At 40.3% G+C, this 18,575-nt stretch overlaps 1 protein-coding gene across 5 annotated transcripts in view; it reads left to right on the forward strand.

The window, feature by feature from the left end:
• Positions 1 to 18,575, forward strand: part of LOC134741042 (tensin-1) — a 173,567-nt gene that overhangs the window by 127,068 nt on the left and 27,924 nt on the right. For all 5 annotated transcript variants that reach the window (XM_063673781.1, XM_063673784.1, XM_063673783.1 and 2 more), the window contains 6 exons: positions 412 to 576; positions 909 to 1,096; positions 1,591 to 1,740; positions 2,212 to 2,375; positions 2,762 to 2,962; positions 5,693 to 5,872. In XM_063673781.1, the coding sequence (XP_063529851.1) occupies positions 412 to 576; positions 909 to 1,096; positions 1,591 to 1,740; positions 2,212 to 2,375; positions 2,762 to 2,962; positions 5,693 to 5,872 (1,048 nt within the window). The remainder of the gene's footprint in view (positions 1 to 411; positions 577 to 908; positions 1,097 to 1,590; positions 1,741 to 2,211; positions 2,376 to 2,761; positions 2,963 to 5,692; positions 5,873 to 18,575) is intronic.

Raw genomic sequence — 18,575 nt, forward strand, 5'->3', positions numbered from 1 at the left:
TTCGTAAATAGGTACATAGATGCGAATTTATTCAAATCTGAACAAGTTTTGCTCACAGGGTTTCCAGTAGTTTATATTTATCGTGACACAAACGTCTGTCAAATCCCTTGACAGTGAATCCGTGATTGTGACATAATAATACAGTTAGACCAAAACAAGTCTGCAACGATTTTGATAGCACACGCAGTGCAAGTCTTATTTTAAACGTCAAACCTATGAAATTATGACGTTTAAATAACACTTGCACTGCGTATGCTTTCAAAATCGTTACAGACTTTTCTTGTTCTTACTGTATGTATAATTTGCTAGAAAGATTGCTACAAAAATTGCTAAGTTTATCATACCATTGTGATAGCTCTACCGTGAACGGGCATGAATTACATCATGTTAATTTGCATTTTTTCTTGTCAGACTGGCGCGCGGTCAGCGAGCTTCCCCGTCGGCGGGTCCGCGGGGCGTCTGGACCTGTGCTACGTCGCCGAGCGTATGCTGGCGCTGCACCTGCCCGACCGGGACGCGCACGCCGAGGCGCAGGCCGCGCACATGCTCACCAACAAGCACGGCGAACATTTCATGGTTAGTGATGTTTGTAACTTGTCCACGTAATGTTTGTAATGTGTGTATTGACTGGCCATCAGAATAATTTGACTGTTGCTATGTAGCCGAGCGCATGCTGGCGCTGCATCTGCCCAGGCCGCGACGTACTCACCAACAAGCATGTAACCATGCGTATATAAACATATCTGCCGCAACCGCGACCATAGTACTTGATGAACTTTACATGAAAAGTGTGATTAACACTATTTTTCAGATCGATAAGTCTTTCAGATCCATAAACTTTTTTATGAACTATTCCATGATTACTATATAAACAAGCAGATGTTAAACAAATATGTCGCACATTCCAGGTGTTTGAGGTGAGCTGTAGCAACGGCAGCGGAGCAGGGCGAGACGCGCATGTGGCATTTGGGCGCGCGCGAGCGTTAGGCTGGGCGGGGACGTTAGCGCCGCCGCTGGAGCGACTATGCGCCGCTTGCAAGCACATCGAGAGCTGGCTGGCCGCGCACCCGCGGAACGTAGCTGTACTACTCGCCTGGTAACTATTCCTTTGATCTATTACATAAGCTGTAGTGACGGCAGCGAAGCGGGACGCGAGCGCTAAGCTGAGCGGGGACGTTAGTGCCGCCGCTCGAGCGGCTGTGCGCAGCTAGCAAGCACATCAAAAGCTGACTGGGTTTGCACCCGCGGAACGTAGTATCCATGTGGTCTACGTTCCTGTTGTAATGTCGTTAGGCTGGACGGTTTGCTTGAGCGACTAAACTCCGCAAGCATGCTCACTAACAATTGGCTGGTCGCGCACCCGCGGAACGGTGCCGTACCTACTGCTCAATTGGTATTACCTATTATTCATCTCTGACGTAAATACCGTGTTCAAGGCATTCGCGCCGAGAAGGACTGACCACTCGAGCTGACTTATTAAATTATTTCACATTAGCGGCCTAGTTGCTTAAATGTTGAGTTGGTTCGCTGTATAAGAGTTAGGGTGATTCATTCTTATTAAAATAATTAATATATTCTTATCTGTGACAGGGGTAACCGAGAACGACTGGGCGTGTTGGTAGCGGCGTATATGCACTACTCTGCGATCTGCGGTGCGCCCGAGCACGCGTTGGACCGATACGCCATGCGGCGCTACCTCGACGACCGCGTGCCCGTCTTCCACCTGCCGTCCAACAAGAGGTAACACTAGTACACATAATATAAACCACATGATCTACTAAGTGGCATATATGTACTACTATGTATGTTTGTAAAATCATCTGCTCAACTTCACTGTGTTATCCTGTGGCGTTCCAAAACACTAATAATAGAAACTCCTCTATTTTAATCCTAGCCTTTACTTTAGCACTTTATTAATATGTACCTGCAATAATAAGTTAACGTTCTTAACCCTTGAGGTTTTGTGAGGAATAAGATTCGGTTGTGGATTTGTATTTAACACACACTGTTGTGTGTGTGACGCCTTACCCATAGGGTACGTAAGCACTTGCGGTTACAAACGCAGCGGCGCACCATGATTCCATAGGTCCATTACCTATTGTAAGTTGGTGGTTAAGTGCGTATGACCATTGCACATTAAAAACAGAGTTGCTACCGCAAGTGCGTGTGGGCCAATACAATAAACTGTACTAATGTTTTGCATTGTCACAGGTACATCGATACATTTGCTGGCCTGCTGGCGGGTCAAATCCGCGTGAACGCGGCGCCGCTGCACCTGACCCACGTGAGCGTGGCCGGCGCACTAGCTCCGGCTTCGGAGCCCACCATTGCCTTTCTGAAGATCTATGAGAACTTTGTCTGCGTCTATACCTCGGGTAAACAAACTTGCTTCTGTGCTATTTAAAACGAGTCGCCGCTCCACTTGATCCATGCAAACGTAGCCGGGGCGCTAGCACTGGCTAAAATGACTAACGGATATCGATATCGCATTAAATTTATAAATCATGGATGGATCAATCAATTTTGCACTTGTTTATCATTTTATGTTCACTCTGCATGTATTTTATACACGATCACCTAACAAAAGTACTTACATTCTGCTTACACTTAGGGAGTCTGAAGTGCAAGGGTTCTATTAAACTAATCTCAGAGACGTTAATAATCCTTGTTCTTAAGTCATAATAGGTACACTAGCACATTTTCAATCGATCAACGCTTTTATTGTTGTACAGCACATTCCTAAGAACACTATTTCCTTCAGGCTTGTACATGGTGAGCGGCGGCGGCTGGACTGTGGGCGTGGGGCGCCTGGCGCTGCGAGGCGACGTACTCGTGCGAGCATACAGAAGACCAGCGCAAGCGCAACAGCGGCGGCTCGTGTTCGCGTGCCAGTTCCACACGTGCGCCGTCGCGGACCACACGCTCTCCTTCACCAAGCAGCAGCTGGACCACGCCGCGCACGGTAACATAATGCCTTCATCTACCTCTCGCGTCGAATGATGGTCCCTATCACAGTTCCTTCGAGTTGCTTTTGATTGGCCTTAATGTGAAAAATAATTGAAAAATTATGTATTTCCTTTATTTTTATTACTTAAATGGTACTATCCTACTATCGTTACTAATATCCATACTTAATAATAATGCGAAAGTCTGTCTGCCTGTCTGTCTGTCTGTGTGTTACCTCTTCACGGTTAAACCGCTGAAGCGATTTAGTTGAAATTTGGCATGGAGATAGTTTGAGTCCCGGGGAAGGACATAGGATAGTTTTTATGTCGGAAATCATCCCTACAGAGAGTGAAAAGGGGGTTGAAATTGAGAGATTGAATGAATTGCCTGATAATTGATGTCAAGCAATTAAGCTTCTGTTCAAATTGAATCATTGCTATTACACTCTATCCAGGCGCTAAGCTTACTCTAGCTGCTGTTACTGATTCCACGCAGACGAAGTCGCGGGCAAAACCTAGTTCTTAATAAATTAATGCGATAAACTTCCAAAAAATGTCTACAAACATTTTATGTGTCAGCTACTCCATATAAAAATGGACTGTCATACGTACTTAAAGCCTGACCAGCAGCGGTATCATGGTCGCATTTTTATCACCTGTCATGCTATGCGTCACTTTCGCACTTACATATTTGTTAGAACGTGACAGGCATGGTGACAAATGATAAAGAGCCGACCATCTTAGCCCTACTGTATTAAGTAAGTAAGTAAGTAAGTAAGTAAGTAAGTAAATATTCTTTATTGCACCAAAATTATACATTTTACATACATGTAAAACTACAAAGAAATATTTAAAGAAAAAATAGAACCAGGTAACAACAGGCGGTCTTATCGCTAAAAAGCGATCTCTTCCAGACAACCTTTGGGTAGCAGGAAATGTAGAACTCATACAAAAGTCAACAGGTAGTGCAAAGAGCTAAATATGGAGACTATTAAACACAAACACACATACTACAATTACTACTTATACATATAAGTATTAAAACGAAACCTAACACACAAATAAATATACAATACAATATATATATATATAATATATATTTATACAAGCATATATACAATATATAAAATGGCAACTTAAGGCAGAGATAGAAAGTATAGTTTTAGCTGATTTTTGAATATGGGGAGAGATTTAGCTAATCTTAATTCTACTGGTAAAGCATTCCACAGCCGAACAGCCCGGAAGGTAAAAGAGCTATTATAAAATTTAGAAGTAGATGAGGGAGAAGCAAGAATATGAGTCTGAGAACATCTGATAGAAGAGAGATACTTGAAACGCTCTTTGAGATAAGGTGGTGTAGCGGGGTTAAAGAGAATGCCATAGAGAAGGGCGAGAACATGAGAGTCACGGCGAAGACGAATAGGAAGCCACTTGAGCTGAGAACGGAACTGTGACACATGGTCAAATTCGCGCAGACCAAATATAAACCTTATACCGAGATTCAAGAGAGATAATTATGATCAAATTGTTAGAAGGGCGTTGTCATTCTCATTCATATAGTGACAGTTCAGTGTTGTATTTCGTTTATAGTTCAGTATAGTATGCAAAAATTAGTTTTAATGAAAATCCGCAACATGGCGCGTGATCATATATTAGGTACTGGTCAGGCTTTACCATCATTCGACGCAAAGATATAACTACACCAAGCAGCAGTTGGAGCACACAACACACAGACAATAAATGCGGTTCTGGGGTGCGAGTGGGACTTCACTATCGCTTATACACTCGAGCCGCTTGCAGAACCGTATCCAGAGTGATAACCGTGTAACGCCGCCTTTTAATCTGGAGTCCGACGACACTACGTTTGCATTCACTTAAGGTGTCGCTCGGATATTACTGCTGTGGCCTTGACGCGGACGCTGTCTTTATCAATTTTCTTGATGAAATGAGTGACGTTCGTAGCCGCATTACTGTCGCGATTAGAACGTTAAATCCGTTCTCTCACTCACTCATTGTATCAAGGAAATTGACAATGGACAGCGCCCTCGTCAGCTGCAGTTGCCATCCGAATATCATCTGTGACAATGCTTATATGGCTGCACTTTAATGGAACAATGGCAGCACATGTCTTGCCGTAGCACTTGACCTGTAGGTGCTAGGTACACTTAGCGAAGCCTGACTCTAACTCATAAATCTCATAACACTACGCTTTACCATGTAGCGCCATGACAGCGCCACCTATTGCACGACTAGAATACTTCTTGTGCATGAAAAAAGCGTATTTCGGTCAAACTTACTTCATATGAAACGTTGAGCTTGTGATAGCGCCACCTAATGGTCATTCACGTAAATTCGTTACGCTAGTATGCACCATGAAGTTAGTGGTATGCACATACCGACGCAACATACATAACTATATCTAAAACTGTAAATATCTATATGTAAATATGTATATGTAGATGCAAAGAAAAGATTGTTTTTGAAAAATCTAGGTATATTACTAAAGGCATTGCAAATAAGAGTTTAAATTAATAAATTAGTTGTACTAGTTGTAGGTTATACCTACCTACTTACTAAGTGAAATTAAATTGTAGACCTATTTATAGGTACATGAAAGTAAATACAATGTGTAAAAAAATACGCCTTAACAAAATTGATTCCGTTAACAAACGAACATTAAATAAGCAGAAACCTAAATAAATGTAAAAAAAAAAAAAAAATTTATAACCCATTTTCACCTTCAACAGACCCATCGTTCCCGTCCGATGGCGCAGTGGAGCTGGTGTTTGCGCGCAGTGAGGGTGGCGGTGGTGCTGCGCCGGCGCCGACACCGGCGGCCCCATTGCGCGCCGCGCCCGATGCACTAGCCCGAGCCGACTCGCTCGAACACCTGCGCCCGCTCTCTACGCTCACCGATGATGACCCTGGTAAGTCCACGCTTCACAAACAATCGAAGCACAGCACTATCAACGGCGCAGTGGAGCTAGTGTTCGCGCGCAGCGAGGGTGGCGGTGGTGTGGCGCCGGCGCCGACACTGGCGGCCCCATTGCGCGCCGCGCCCGATGCACTAGCCCGAGCCGACTCGCTCGAACACCTGCGGCCGCTCTACGCTCACCGATGATGACCCTGGTAAGTCCACGGTTCACAAACAAACGAACCACAGCACTATCAACGGCGCGGTGGAGTTAGTGTTCGCGCGCAGCGAAGGTGGCGGTGGTGCAGCCCCATTGCGCGTCGCTCCCGAATCTCCCGATGTACTCTAGCGAGTCCCGCAGGTCCTGCGGCCGCTTTTGTACATTGTTGTGCATATTTTGTGCAATAAAGTTTATAAATAATTATGATTATTTAGGTCACTGCCATAATTAAGACAAATTTAACATAATACATTAAATTTCTTAAGCCGTCTGGGCTGTAGAACGTGCCAAACAAATAGATCAGTTCATAATATAAGGGTGTTGGCGATTTCAATCCTAAACTAGTCGGATCCGTTTGGAGAGGTGCAGCGAAGGGGTATGATATGCGCGTCGTTTCGTGGAAATTTATTCGGCATAGAACAGTACACGGGAGCAGAGCCTGCATTGTGTGTCCGAGCTTTTTACCATAACCCTAAATCGGTGATTACTGCACGGTGGATGTATCGACAGGAATACCGGTTACGATATTAGGGTGAGGTTCCAAGTGCTGAGATACGCAAATTGATCAAAATGTTTGGACTGTGGAACAACCGGCTCGACCATAGCAATAATGTGATACGCAAATTGATCAAAATGTTTGGACTGTGGAACAACCGGCTCGACCATAGCAATAATGTGATACGCAAATTGATCAAAATGTTTTGACTGGAACAACCGGCTCGACCATAGCAATAATGCCTGGCGGACGTCCGTCGTCCGGTCTCTTACAGAACGGCCGACATTGTGGAGCAAGTTCGACGTTCAGGGCGGCAAAATCCGCAATAAGTAGCGCGTATAAATAGATAGAGCTTGGGCTTGGAAAAACAAAAATCAACATTGCCACAAGTTTTGTTTTGAAGCGTAATTGGCAGTTTGTTTATGAATTAGAACCAAATGATGCGAATAACCGACTTTATTTTGCCTACCAGATGCTCTAAACTCATTTCCAAAAAGAGTGATATTGAATGGCCACCACGCAGCCCCGATCTCTATCCGTGTGAATGTTGTACTCAAATCCGTAGTCTATGAGAATAATCCGAAAGATTTAGAGCAGCTCAAAAGGAAAATTATCCAGGAAATCGCTAATATCCACGAGGGGAAAAATTTCGGAAATAAGACCAGAATTTTCACTCCGCCTTCAAAAGTGCTAATAAACTCAGGGAGACCAATAATACAGTGTGTAAATTCAATACGGCCGAATATTTAAACGGTGATTTAGGAGCTAAGAAGTATATTGAGATAGATTTTGCTTAGAAATACCTACAATGAAAATTTTAACCATACAAAATGATTCAGCCAGTGATCCAGCCCGCAATGTAATAACAACACACAAGTTACGGGATACGAGCTTTTTAAAGTACCCTTGGCGACAGTTACTATTAAAAAGCTCGTATCTAGTGATGCATGTCATCATACGTCTCTTAATTTTTGTTTAATTTATTGGTCGTATTGGATTTACACACTATACAGATACACTTTATTTACAGTCATAAAATTCCCATAATTTGTAGTTTTTAAAAGTAGTATTAAACATGTTGTACTTTTTGTAGTGTGTTACTTGAGCCACTGAAAACCTGAGACACCCAACAGATTTTTTTTATTTTAAACTCATCTTGAGTATTGAAGTGAAACTTCTTTAGTTTTCTTAACAATTATATTCAACTGGTAATTCTACACAAGATACTTCGTCGTTTTAATGACATCAAACAATTGCTAGTTATCATCGTAAACACTGTTAACAGACCATTTGTATACCTTACTGCAACAAGGTTTACCAATGGCCAGTTTAGGGTGTTGCTCATTTACAAATAACGTCTCAAATGCTAGTTATTGATATTGTTGCATTACAAACTTGTAGACTGAACATGTAAAACAAATAAAAAAAAAAAAAAAAAACCCCCATTAAAATACCAGCGCAATCGATTCTCCTATCGATTCTGAACAAACTGTTTTTAGGTTTTCAGTGGGTCATGAAACACCGTGTATACCGACTCGAAAAACAGTAGCTACCTACCTTCACTATCCAATGTAGGTATCCATGAGTCTTAATTTCGTTGTATCTAAACTGAACAAAGAATACTTTTGAAAATAGGACCAAAACAAAAAAAAAAACCGGCTAAGTGCGAGTCAGACTCGCGTTCCAAGGGTTCCGTACATTACAGAATTTTTAACAATGTATTTTTTATGTGAAACGTGAGTGAAATGTCTTTAAAAACCCGTATGGGTCTGATCAAAAACTAAATAATTAAGTCCGACTCACGCTTGACTGCACATTTCTAATAGGTTTTCATACGTAAAGAACTATTTTGTGTATTTTTTCTAAATTTTAGACACAGGAGTATCGTATATATAGGGCATTTTTTTGGCTATTTCCTTTAATAACTTCTAAACTACAAAACATATATATTAATTTAAAATTCTCACTAGTTCTTTTATTAGATATGTAACACGGTATAGTTTTAAAACAATATTTTGCCCCCATGTTTAAAATTCATTTCTTTTCGTTTCATGTCCGTCTTTGGGTCACAAACTTACATACGTGTACCTACTAAATTTCAACTTAATTGGTCCAATAGTTTCGGAGAAAATAGGCTGTGACAGACGGACAGACAGACGCACGAGTGATCCTATAAGGATTCCGTTTTTTTTCCTTTTGAGGTACGGAACCCTAAAAAAACAGTCGAATTGGAAACCTCCAGTACTTCCAACCACATTAAGGCAATCAGAGAACGGCGTTTATGGGTTAGACGAGCAGCAATTAAATTATAATAACTGTCGCTGGCATTTTTATGCTTTTCTGACTTTTGATAAAACTATGTTAAAAAGTTACTAAGTAGAGAGGATAAGCTTTACCTTTTTAACCCTCACAAAAATCAGAATAGAATAAAAATTTATTTCGATATGTTTTAGTTAAAGTAAGAAACTTTAAGATGTTAAAGTTACTTATATCTGAAAGATTTTTTAATTATATTCTAATATTTATTCTATTTTGATTTTAACGTTCCTACGCATTTAGAGGCTAAAATTAGTAAATAGTTCGATTTGATGTGTTGTTAAATGTTTCCAGATGTAAAGCGAAGGGTTTTAAACACGATGTTTCGTATTTACAACATTGTCGAGGTGGCACTCCTAAATCAAAAATAAAAAATAAATATATCAAACAAAAGTTTTTAGTTTCTTCCAATTCGTTCGGCGATATTTTACACTCTCTAACTCTCTATACTTGTATTTTATAGAAAACACAAATTAATTACGAATATATATATTTATATAATATATTTTTTTGTAACATTTTCGAAACTTTCAAAATAGTTCACGGTGATAAGTGAGATATAAAATAATAATTAGCATTCTATTTATATTAACTTTAATATGGAGCAGAAAGATAAAGTACCCAATTAACCAACCCGCAGGTAGAGCGGTGCCGGTAACCGACAATATGATTATTTGAGGCGGCATCAGTTAACCGAGAGGTCGCAGTCTGTGGTGCCGCAGGTGTGGGGCTATTTTAGTGAACTAGATCCGCCCGAGCCGAGCGCCGGCCGCCCGTCGCCGCTCGCCGGCCGCCCAGTCGCGCGCCCAACCCGCACCACGCACTCACGTCCCATGCGTGAAACAAACAAATCAAACAATATTCATCTATAAAAAAATCTCCAAATAAACAAAACTACAAATATTTATCAAAGTTTAACCAGTTAAGCGTCAATGCCCAGTGATCCCTAAACTTCGCTAGACGTCTATCGGAAACAAGGTGAGTGGGACAATACAAGTTTACACTTTGAAACAAATCGACTTTTACACAATCCGGCGCCTACGCGCTTCTTTAATCATCTTCTCTTATTACCGATAGCAATGACCCCCTCGAAAAGTCATCGACACTGTCGAAATTGAATAGGAATAGACAAATGTTGATCATTGTAAACAATAGGCGTGCTTATTAGTGAAACGAACGATGCATTGTGAGGGTGCAAACGAGATCTGAGATGGAAATCAGTTCCGCAGGGCGTAACGGCGCCTGCGGCTTTGGCTAATTGACCGGCGTGGTGAATCCATGATGGATGTCCACCGCGCTCGTCACCGCGGCGCAGGCGCGGCGCCCGTCGCCTCCTTCCCCGTTATTGCAATAGTTTCCGACAACAGTTCCACTTAAACCAGAAAACGTGTCCGTGACCAGTATCCGGATTCAGATATCACATTTTACTGGTTTGTCATAAGCGATCGCTTGCCGGCACCGTTCCGTTCGCAATATCAGCCCTTTCGTCACACGTCAACTTAATTCGTTTCGACGGGCCCGACGAGATCAGTGACTCGCACCGGCTCATGTGTTAACTTTTGCCTATAGAAAGCAAATCTGGTCTGACGTCACTGATTCGATTACTTGCAGCACGGAGGCTTATATGAGGATTAAATCGTTTTTGAATACCTAATATACAAGATAGGGAAAACATGTATCTTTTTTAACATTGAAAACTTTCGCGTTTTGAACACTTAATCAAACGTATTTAAACCATATATCGCGAATTTATTTTGTTACCTTTATTTCCGACGTTTCAAGTCGAAACTTTCGACACAGACTTCACTAGTCGTGGTCGCGGATAACTGTTGTCCCAGCGCAACAAAATGTCAAAATAGAGATTTGTGTAACCTATAAGTAATTAAATGTCTTTGAAGCCCTTGTAGAGTAATTAGAGTAATTACTAATAACAGTTATAACTTCTATGCCTAATTACCTAGCTAATAGATTATAACTCACATTGGGAAGAAAACGAAGTAAACCAACATTAACTATAGCACTTTTTCTGTTTCATTTACGTTTGCACTGTTAAATAGTTGCATTTAAAACTATGTGTACAAAACTCGTAAACAAATGCGAACTTGTAAACTCCTGTGACTTTAAATTCGTAATGTTTAGGTCCATTTCGAGGATCATCACCACCAGGAGTAGTCAGGCAGGATGAAGGTGTCTTACCTTCCTAAATTTGAAAATGGGCCTAGCTCTACAATAGCGGAAAATAATCTACACTTTTTTTAGATACATTAGCATTTTTTTTTGGTAATTTCTCAAAAACGGCTTTAGGGATTTCGATAAAATTTACAATATAGGGACGTATGAAAAGGACAATTCGATCGAACTAGGGTACATTTTTAAAATAATTAATTTGCCCGGGTCTTCGCGGTAGCCCGGGGGGTATTAAATTGTAAAGTAATGATCCAATTTATTTTCAAACCAGAGGCTTGTTGTTGGTAAGATCCGCTTTTAGTGTTTTCATATAAGAAATTAAATATTTATTACGTAGCTACATTCATTGGTGTGTGTGAAGTCCCCAATCCGCATTGTGCTAACGTGGCTGCCTATGTTGCCACGTAAGTATATATATACTAGCTGTGCCAGTAAGCAGCTAATTCACCCCTCATTTCTCTCCCTCTCCCCTGGACGCGGAACTTGAAGTATAGTTGACAGATGGATACGCTAGAGGACTGTAGTCCAAATAAAATATTTTACAATTAGGTACCACTAAATAAAACTACACTCCAAAATCAATAGTTTTTTTCGCTTTTAATAAAAAATTTGACGTGATTTAAACGACATAGAGTAGTAGATGTATATCGGACGATAAATGTAGTAACACTTTTGTGTTTTTACGTCTTTGACTGTACCTATCCAAATCATGTCCATGGCAAAATATCATCCAAATCGGTCCTCCAGTCAAATCAGTCTAAGCATGAAAAGCTAACAAATAAGAAAACACATAAAAATCCATACTTCCTAACAAACTTTCGAATTTAGGTCTAATATTAGAAGTAAAATTAGAGGAAAGAGGAATAATATCAAAAACGTGAGGCCGAGTATTTACATTTTATTTACAGTTATGTTTATGTATACACAATTAAAACATATAATTTACAATATATATTTATTCACCACATTGTGAGTCTCCCTGGCGGGCATTAGCACGAACAGCTCCGTGCAGCTGGTGACGCGCGAGCACTCCACGTAGCTGCCCGTGCGAGAAGCAGCCTGTACGCTTGTCCACGCCGGCGGCGCGCAGCGTCTGCCCCTATGACTTGTTGATGGTCAGACACCGTGCCCCTGAAGCCTCAGCCCTCAATCCGTTGCGAGACTTTCGCGAAAGATACAATTTTTTTCGGGCAGGCATGGTAACGCGTATAAAATGCGAGTTCTAAATGTTTTGACATTTACTCCGCAAACGGCAGTTTTTTTTTAAATTACCCACCATCGTGGCCATTATTAAGAGGAAAGGGGACGGCCGCTTCTCCATACAAACGTAGTCCACATTTTCCTCTCTGGGTATTGACATTATGGAAAATATTTTTACATAATTTGATGTATACTATGGTAAACGTTAGGGGCATATCTATGGCTTTGAAAAGTGACCTCGACCGATCTCATGCTCCAAATTTACACGAATTCAAACATACCGCAATACTGCAAAAAATACGAGATCCTGCTTTTTATAGTTATACTGGTTTTTTATATATGATATGTGTAATGTAGTAACAAATTAGCCACTCGACTCGTATCAAAGCCAGGTTACAAATACAAATACCGTAAAATGGGGTGAGTAGGTTTCGCGGGGAGAGTTGGGTTATGAATGGGGAGAGAAGGTTTGAAAGAGGGGTGAGATGGGTTTTTAGGGCTACTGCTACAAAAATAATGTATTCCAATTTAAAATGGAGCTATAGTAATACTCATAATAAAAAAATCGATCCAACAATCTTCCAAAATCACCTTTGTATGAAAACCCATCTCACCCCAATTACGAGGGACTACGGGGTGAGTTAGTTAGTTATGCTGGGCATTTTCCGCAAATCGACATCCAATGTGCCTATTTTGCGTGAAACGAGGTAGCGCTACTCTAACCACCCCAGCTCCTTCACGAAGCCTAGCAAAGTCTTCAGGTTGCTAGTTGCCTCTTTTAGTGTGCATGGATTACCTAGGTATTTGCTCCTATACACTTCTACCTGTTTACAGTCTAGGAGAATATGTTTTGTTGTTTCTTCTTCTTCCATGCACGCTCTGCACATGGGGCTGTCAGTGTTACCCATATTATGTAGGTGTTTGTTTAGTGTGTTATGTCCTGTTATTAATCCTACTATTTTACGTAGTTGGCTTCTTGGTGTTTTCAGTAATATTTTGGTAAGCTTGTGGTTCAGTTCCGGTAGAATTTCTTTGGTTTGCCTGCATGTCTTCAATTCACTCCAGTACTTGTTGTGCAGTTGTCTGTGATGTTGTTCTAGCTGGTTGTGTATGTAGGATATTGGTATAGGCATAATTGGCTCGGGTCCATATGCCGATGTTTCTGAACCTTTCCTGGCCAGTTCATCCGCTGCATCGTTTCCTCTTGATCCACTATGCCCCTTTATCCATTGTACTGTTACTTTGTTGCCTTCTTTGCTCACTTCAGTGAGGCTCCGATGGCATTCAAGTATAAGCTCTGAGGTAAGTTTGTCGCTGCATAGCGCTTGTAGTACCGATTTACTGTCTGACAGTATTAGTATGGTTTCGTGTTTCACTTGTCGTCTTCACTTGTAGCTTGGAATACCGTATTGTGTTCACCAAGGGGTTTTGTGATGTGTATGTTCAGGTCCTCTGAGAAGACACCACATCCTGTCCCTTCGTTTGTTTTTGAGCCATCTGTGAATATTCTTAGGTTTGTTTGGTTTAGTCCTTCTTTCGGATCTTCTGTTAACGATATGGCGTAATCTTTCCAGAAGATCATAGTTTTTGGTATTTTGTCGATAGGCGCTTCCAGCATGGGCATTTTTGAGATCGTATTTTCATAGATCTTCTTGTGCGATGAGCTGAAAGATGTCCATAGGTTTAGATTCTTCAAACGAAGAGCTGTGGCAGCCGCTTCTTTCTGTATGTACATGTGTAGTTGCAGGAGTCCTAGCATTATTTCTAGAGCTGCAGTCGGAGTAGTTCTCATGCAGCCCGTTGCAGCCACACATGCTAGTCTTTGTGTTTTATTTAGTTTGTCTATTACTGTGGTTAGCTGGGTGCGGGGCCACCATACAACCGCGCCGTAGCTGATCATTGGCATTATTACCATTTTGTACAGCCACAGTATAATGTGAGGGGCAAGTCCCCATCTTTTGCCTACCATCCTCCGGCATTGCCAAAAGGCTACTGTTGCTTTGTTCAGTTTATAGTCCAGGATTATGCCTAGGTACTTTACATCCTTTGAAAGTGTCAGTTTTGTGCCAAAAAGTGTTGGCATTTCGTATGTACCCAGTTTTCGTTTATGGGTGAAGAGAATTGTGTCGGTCTTTTTTGGGTTTACCGATAGGTCATTCTCCTTGCACCATTGCACCTACTACGGGGTGAGGTGGTTTTTCCTGTTTATCGTCAAAGTTATGAAATGGAACTACCCAAAATAAAATAAAAATCAAAATACTAACGTCCGCAACACTTATTATATATACCATTCAGTTTGCATATGTAAAAATAAAATGTTATCGAGGTTTGAATATTAGTTTTGCTCCTACTCACCCCATTTTACGGTACTGTATAAGTATACAAATATCAGCATTATTTTATCGCAAGTATTTGCTTTAACTTGACGAACAGTTCATATCACAGGTGTGCTCGTTGAGGTCGTGTCGTCACAAAATCGATGTCCTACAAAAACTGAATTAGGTAAGTACTTTCTAACAGTGCGGACTTCAATGTCAAAGCTATGAAAAGTGTACTGAGGCTAATGTGTTAATAATGTATTTAAAAACTGGAGTTTCCTGTGATTACAAAACAGCGCGCAACGTACAGCGAAGGTTTGTTTGCTTTACTTCGGCCGTATGTTTAAAGGTCAGATGGACGTTTATCATCATTTAATGGAATAACGGATCGAATTCAATGTCACGTTCATTTAGTTGAAACCTAACTAACGTTCTCGGAACCACTCCCACTAATTAGTTAAGTAACAGACGACCCACTGTTACGTTTAGTTATAAAACTATAAGTAAGTAAATGTGACATTAGGTCACCAGGACTTGTGTTACTTGTGTAGTATATGAGCATGTTGTTTGGTCACCCTTGATACATTTTCATTGTTTTCTCTACCATATTTGATTAAAACATTACCTACTTATTTATAAAATCTTAAATAAAATATAAAAACGATGTGTTTTGTTACGAAAACTATCAAAAATGTACTCAATCGCAATCTTAAAAACTATGATGTATTTTTCTTAACCGTTTTTAGCGTTCCGTACCCAAAGGGTAAAAACGGGACCCTATTACTAAGATTCCTCTGTTCATCTGTCCGTCCGTCTGTCTCTCTGTCACCTGGCAGGATCTCATGAACCATGATAGCTAGACAGTTGAGATTTTTACAGATGATGTATTTCTGTTGCCTCTATAACAACAAATACTAAAAAGTACGGAACCCTCGGTGGGCGAGTCCGACTCGCACTTTCTCCGGTCCGGCCCGGTTTTTTTAAGAAACAAGTTCTCAAAACAACATCTAATTTGAAAATAGTAAAAAGTTTGTAAACAACTCCATCATATACTCGTAGGGTCGGCAAAAAGACATAAAAGCCCCAAACTGGTTGCGATATAAAGCCAACAAAATGCTAACAGAAACAGATAAGGTGAAGAACACCGGGCGAAGGAATAACAATTTAGAGCCGGGGTTCGCTTTGGTTTTCGCAGAATGGTCAATCGGGCGGGCCGGTGAGGTCATCATGACCGAGCGAAATCACGAGGTTACCTTCGGACAATGCTTTTTTATATAACAACAAAAGCTTTAACTTACTACACTGCTATTCGTTAGTTCAGGTCAAATTATGTGTACAAGATGTGAACCAGTTCCCGATGTCTAATTTAGCTGAGAATTAGTAAGTGTAGTATGAGTTAAATAATTGTCTTTTTTTTTAGGGATCCGCACCTCAATAGGAAAAAACGGAACCCTTATAGGATCACTCGTGCGTCTGTCTGTCTGTCTGTCTGTCCGTCCGTCTGTCACAGCCTATTTTCTCCGAAACTACTGGACCAATTAAGTTGAAATTTGGTACACATATGTAAGTTTATGACCCAAAGATGGACATATAACGTAAAAATATTAATTTTAAACATGGGGGCCACTTTTGGGGGTAAATGAGGAAATTAAAAAATAAAGTTTTTCATACTATATTGTGTTATATATCAAATAAAAGAGCTCATTGTGGGAAAATCAAATATATTTTTTTTATAATTTTAAAATAAATAGTTTAGAAGTTATTCAAGAAAATAGGCAAAAAATTACCATTCCCCCCCTTTATCTCCGAAACTACTGGGTTAAAAATTTTGAAAAAAATACACAAAATAGATCTTTACCTATAGATCACCGGAAAACCTATTAGAAATGTGCAGTCAAGCGTGAGTGACTTAATTACTTAGTTTTTGATCCGACCCCTACGGGTTTTTAAAGACATTTCACATAAAAATACATTGTTTAAATTGTGTAACGGAACCTTTGGAACGCGAGTCCGACTCGCACTTGGCCGGTTTTTTTGAGCTGTTTGGGGTGGAAACGCTCGGGTCTTGGGGACCCGGAGCACATTGTATATTTAGGGAGCTAGCGAAGCGTCTCATTGATGCTACGGGTGACCAGAGGGCTGCAGGTTACTTCCTTGCCCAGCGAATTGGCATCGCAATTCAGCGTGGCAATGCTACCAGCCTTCTGGGCACCTTAACATCGAGCGGCCGGCGCCGAGCTAGCTCCCATTTTTTACTTGTAAATATACATACCTATATATCTCCATAGATATTTTGACATACATATATCTACATAGATATATCCAGCATCCTTGGTACAATGCCTCAAGGGCCTATGTTAGATTTAAGCTAGTTATTAATTTCGTTTACGTAGTACCACTGTATATATCTTGTATGTAAATAAATGTTTCTACATAGATATTTTGAGTTAATTTAATTATTTATGTTTTTATATTTTTATGTTTGTTTGAAAATAAATGTAAGTAGTATTAGTATATTTGTAGTAGAATAAATCTCTGAAAGTGTACGACAAACGCAAACGACAATCTTGAGAGGTTTTAACAAAATATGATTAAAAAACCGGCCAAGTGCGAGTCGGACTCGCCCACCGAGGGTTCCGTACTTTTTAGTATATGTTGTTATAGCGGCAACAGAAATACAACTGTCTGTGAAAATTTCAACTGTCTAGCTATCACGGTTCATGAGATACAGCCTGGTGACAGACAGACGGACAGACGGACAGTGGAGTCTTAGTAATAGGGTCCCGTTTTTACCCTTTGGGTACGGAACCCTAAAAATGAAAATAAAATATTGATCAAGTAAAATAAATACCTACTTAAATAAAAAAAAATAAAAAGAAAATATCTTATAATATTTTAAATTAGAAATTATGTATTTAATTAAAAAAATTGTGGTACTTAAATAATAGTCAGTTATTCCTAATTTGTACTAAATAGCTGTTTAATTTTTCTATTACAAATCCTGCACCTAACAAACGTCTCTCTTTGCACCAGTGGTTGCCTGGTAGAGAATGCCTCTATTTGTACTTATAATTTTATATGCAATAAAGTTTAAATAAATAAATAAACATCATATACCTATTGGCAAAGTAAATTAGTATTAGGTAGGAAGATAAGTTAGTTATGACAAATAAAAACAATTTAACAAGAACAATGTAAGTACCTAAAACGTTTCAAACGTATCATTAAAAACGGCAGGCTATTCGTGATTTTCTCATCTATGTTTTGACAGTGGGCGTGACACGTCCGACGGACGACACACCACGGTCATGACGGTCACGCCAATGTTCATCAGCTAACGAACGGCGGACAATAAATCCTCAAACCGCCATTGACGGTCACTTTCTACCTTCCTATTGTGCCGGTTGTAACTTAAGATATCAAAGGCTCTAAAAGTATTATTATGCTTCTCTCTATGTTGAAAATGGAATGAAATCATAAATTTTGTGCGACATTAATAAGGGGTTATTACACTTATCCTGCCGTCGGGCCTTACGGCCGTGGCCGACGTCGGCACTGACGTTTCAAGAAATAAAAGAAACATCGTCGATAACATATTTGACATGTAAAAAATACTTTGTCTCGAATTGCCAAAAATGTTTAATGTTTGATATTTTTGCAGTTGAACTATAGTTCAAGAAATATTGTCATGATGTTGATGTGCTAATATTTTGTGAAACGAAAAACGATGCTTTGGCCCGATAATGGGGCCGACGTCGCGGCCGATCGTTCGCCGTCCGAAGGCAGGATAAGTGTAATAATTTTGTACCAGGGTATGTCCTTAAACTACGTCCAAAAGAGAGGTATGGGCACTGTGAATGACATCTCGCTTTGTGTGGTAGGGCACAGGACAGCGGATGTCATTCCAGATCTAGAGCAGAGCCCAACTGGGGAGGTACCTCCACCTTACAGAAAACCGCAACCAAATAACACTAGACCC

Source organism: Cydia strobilella, chromosome 4 (assembly GCF_947568885.1).
Source record: "Cydia strobilella chromosome 4, ilCydStro3.1, whole genome shotgun sequence".
Lineage (NCBI taxonomy): Eukaryota > Metazoa > Arthropoda > Insecta > Lepidoptera > Tortricidae > Cydia > Cydia strobilella.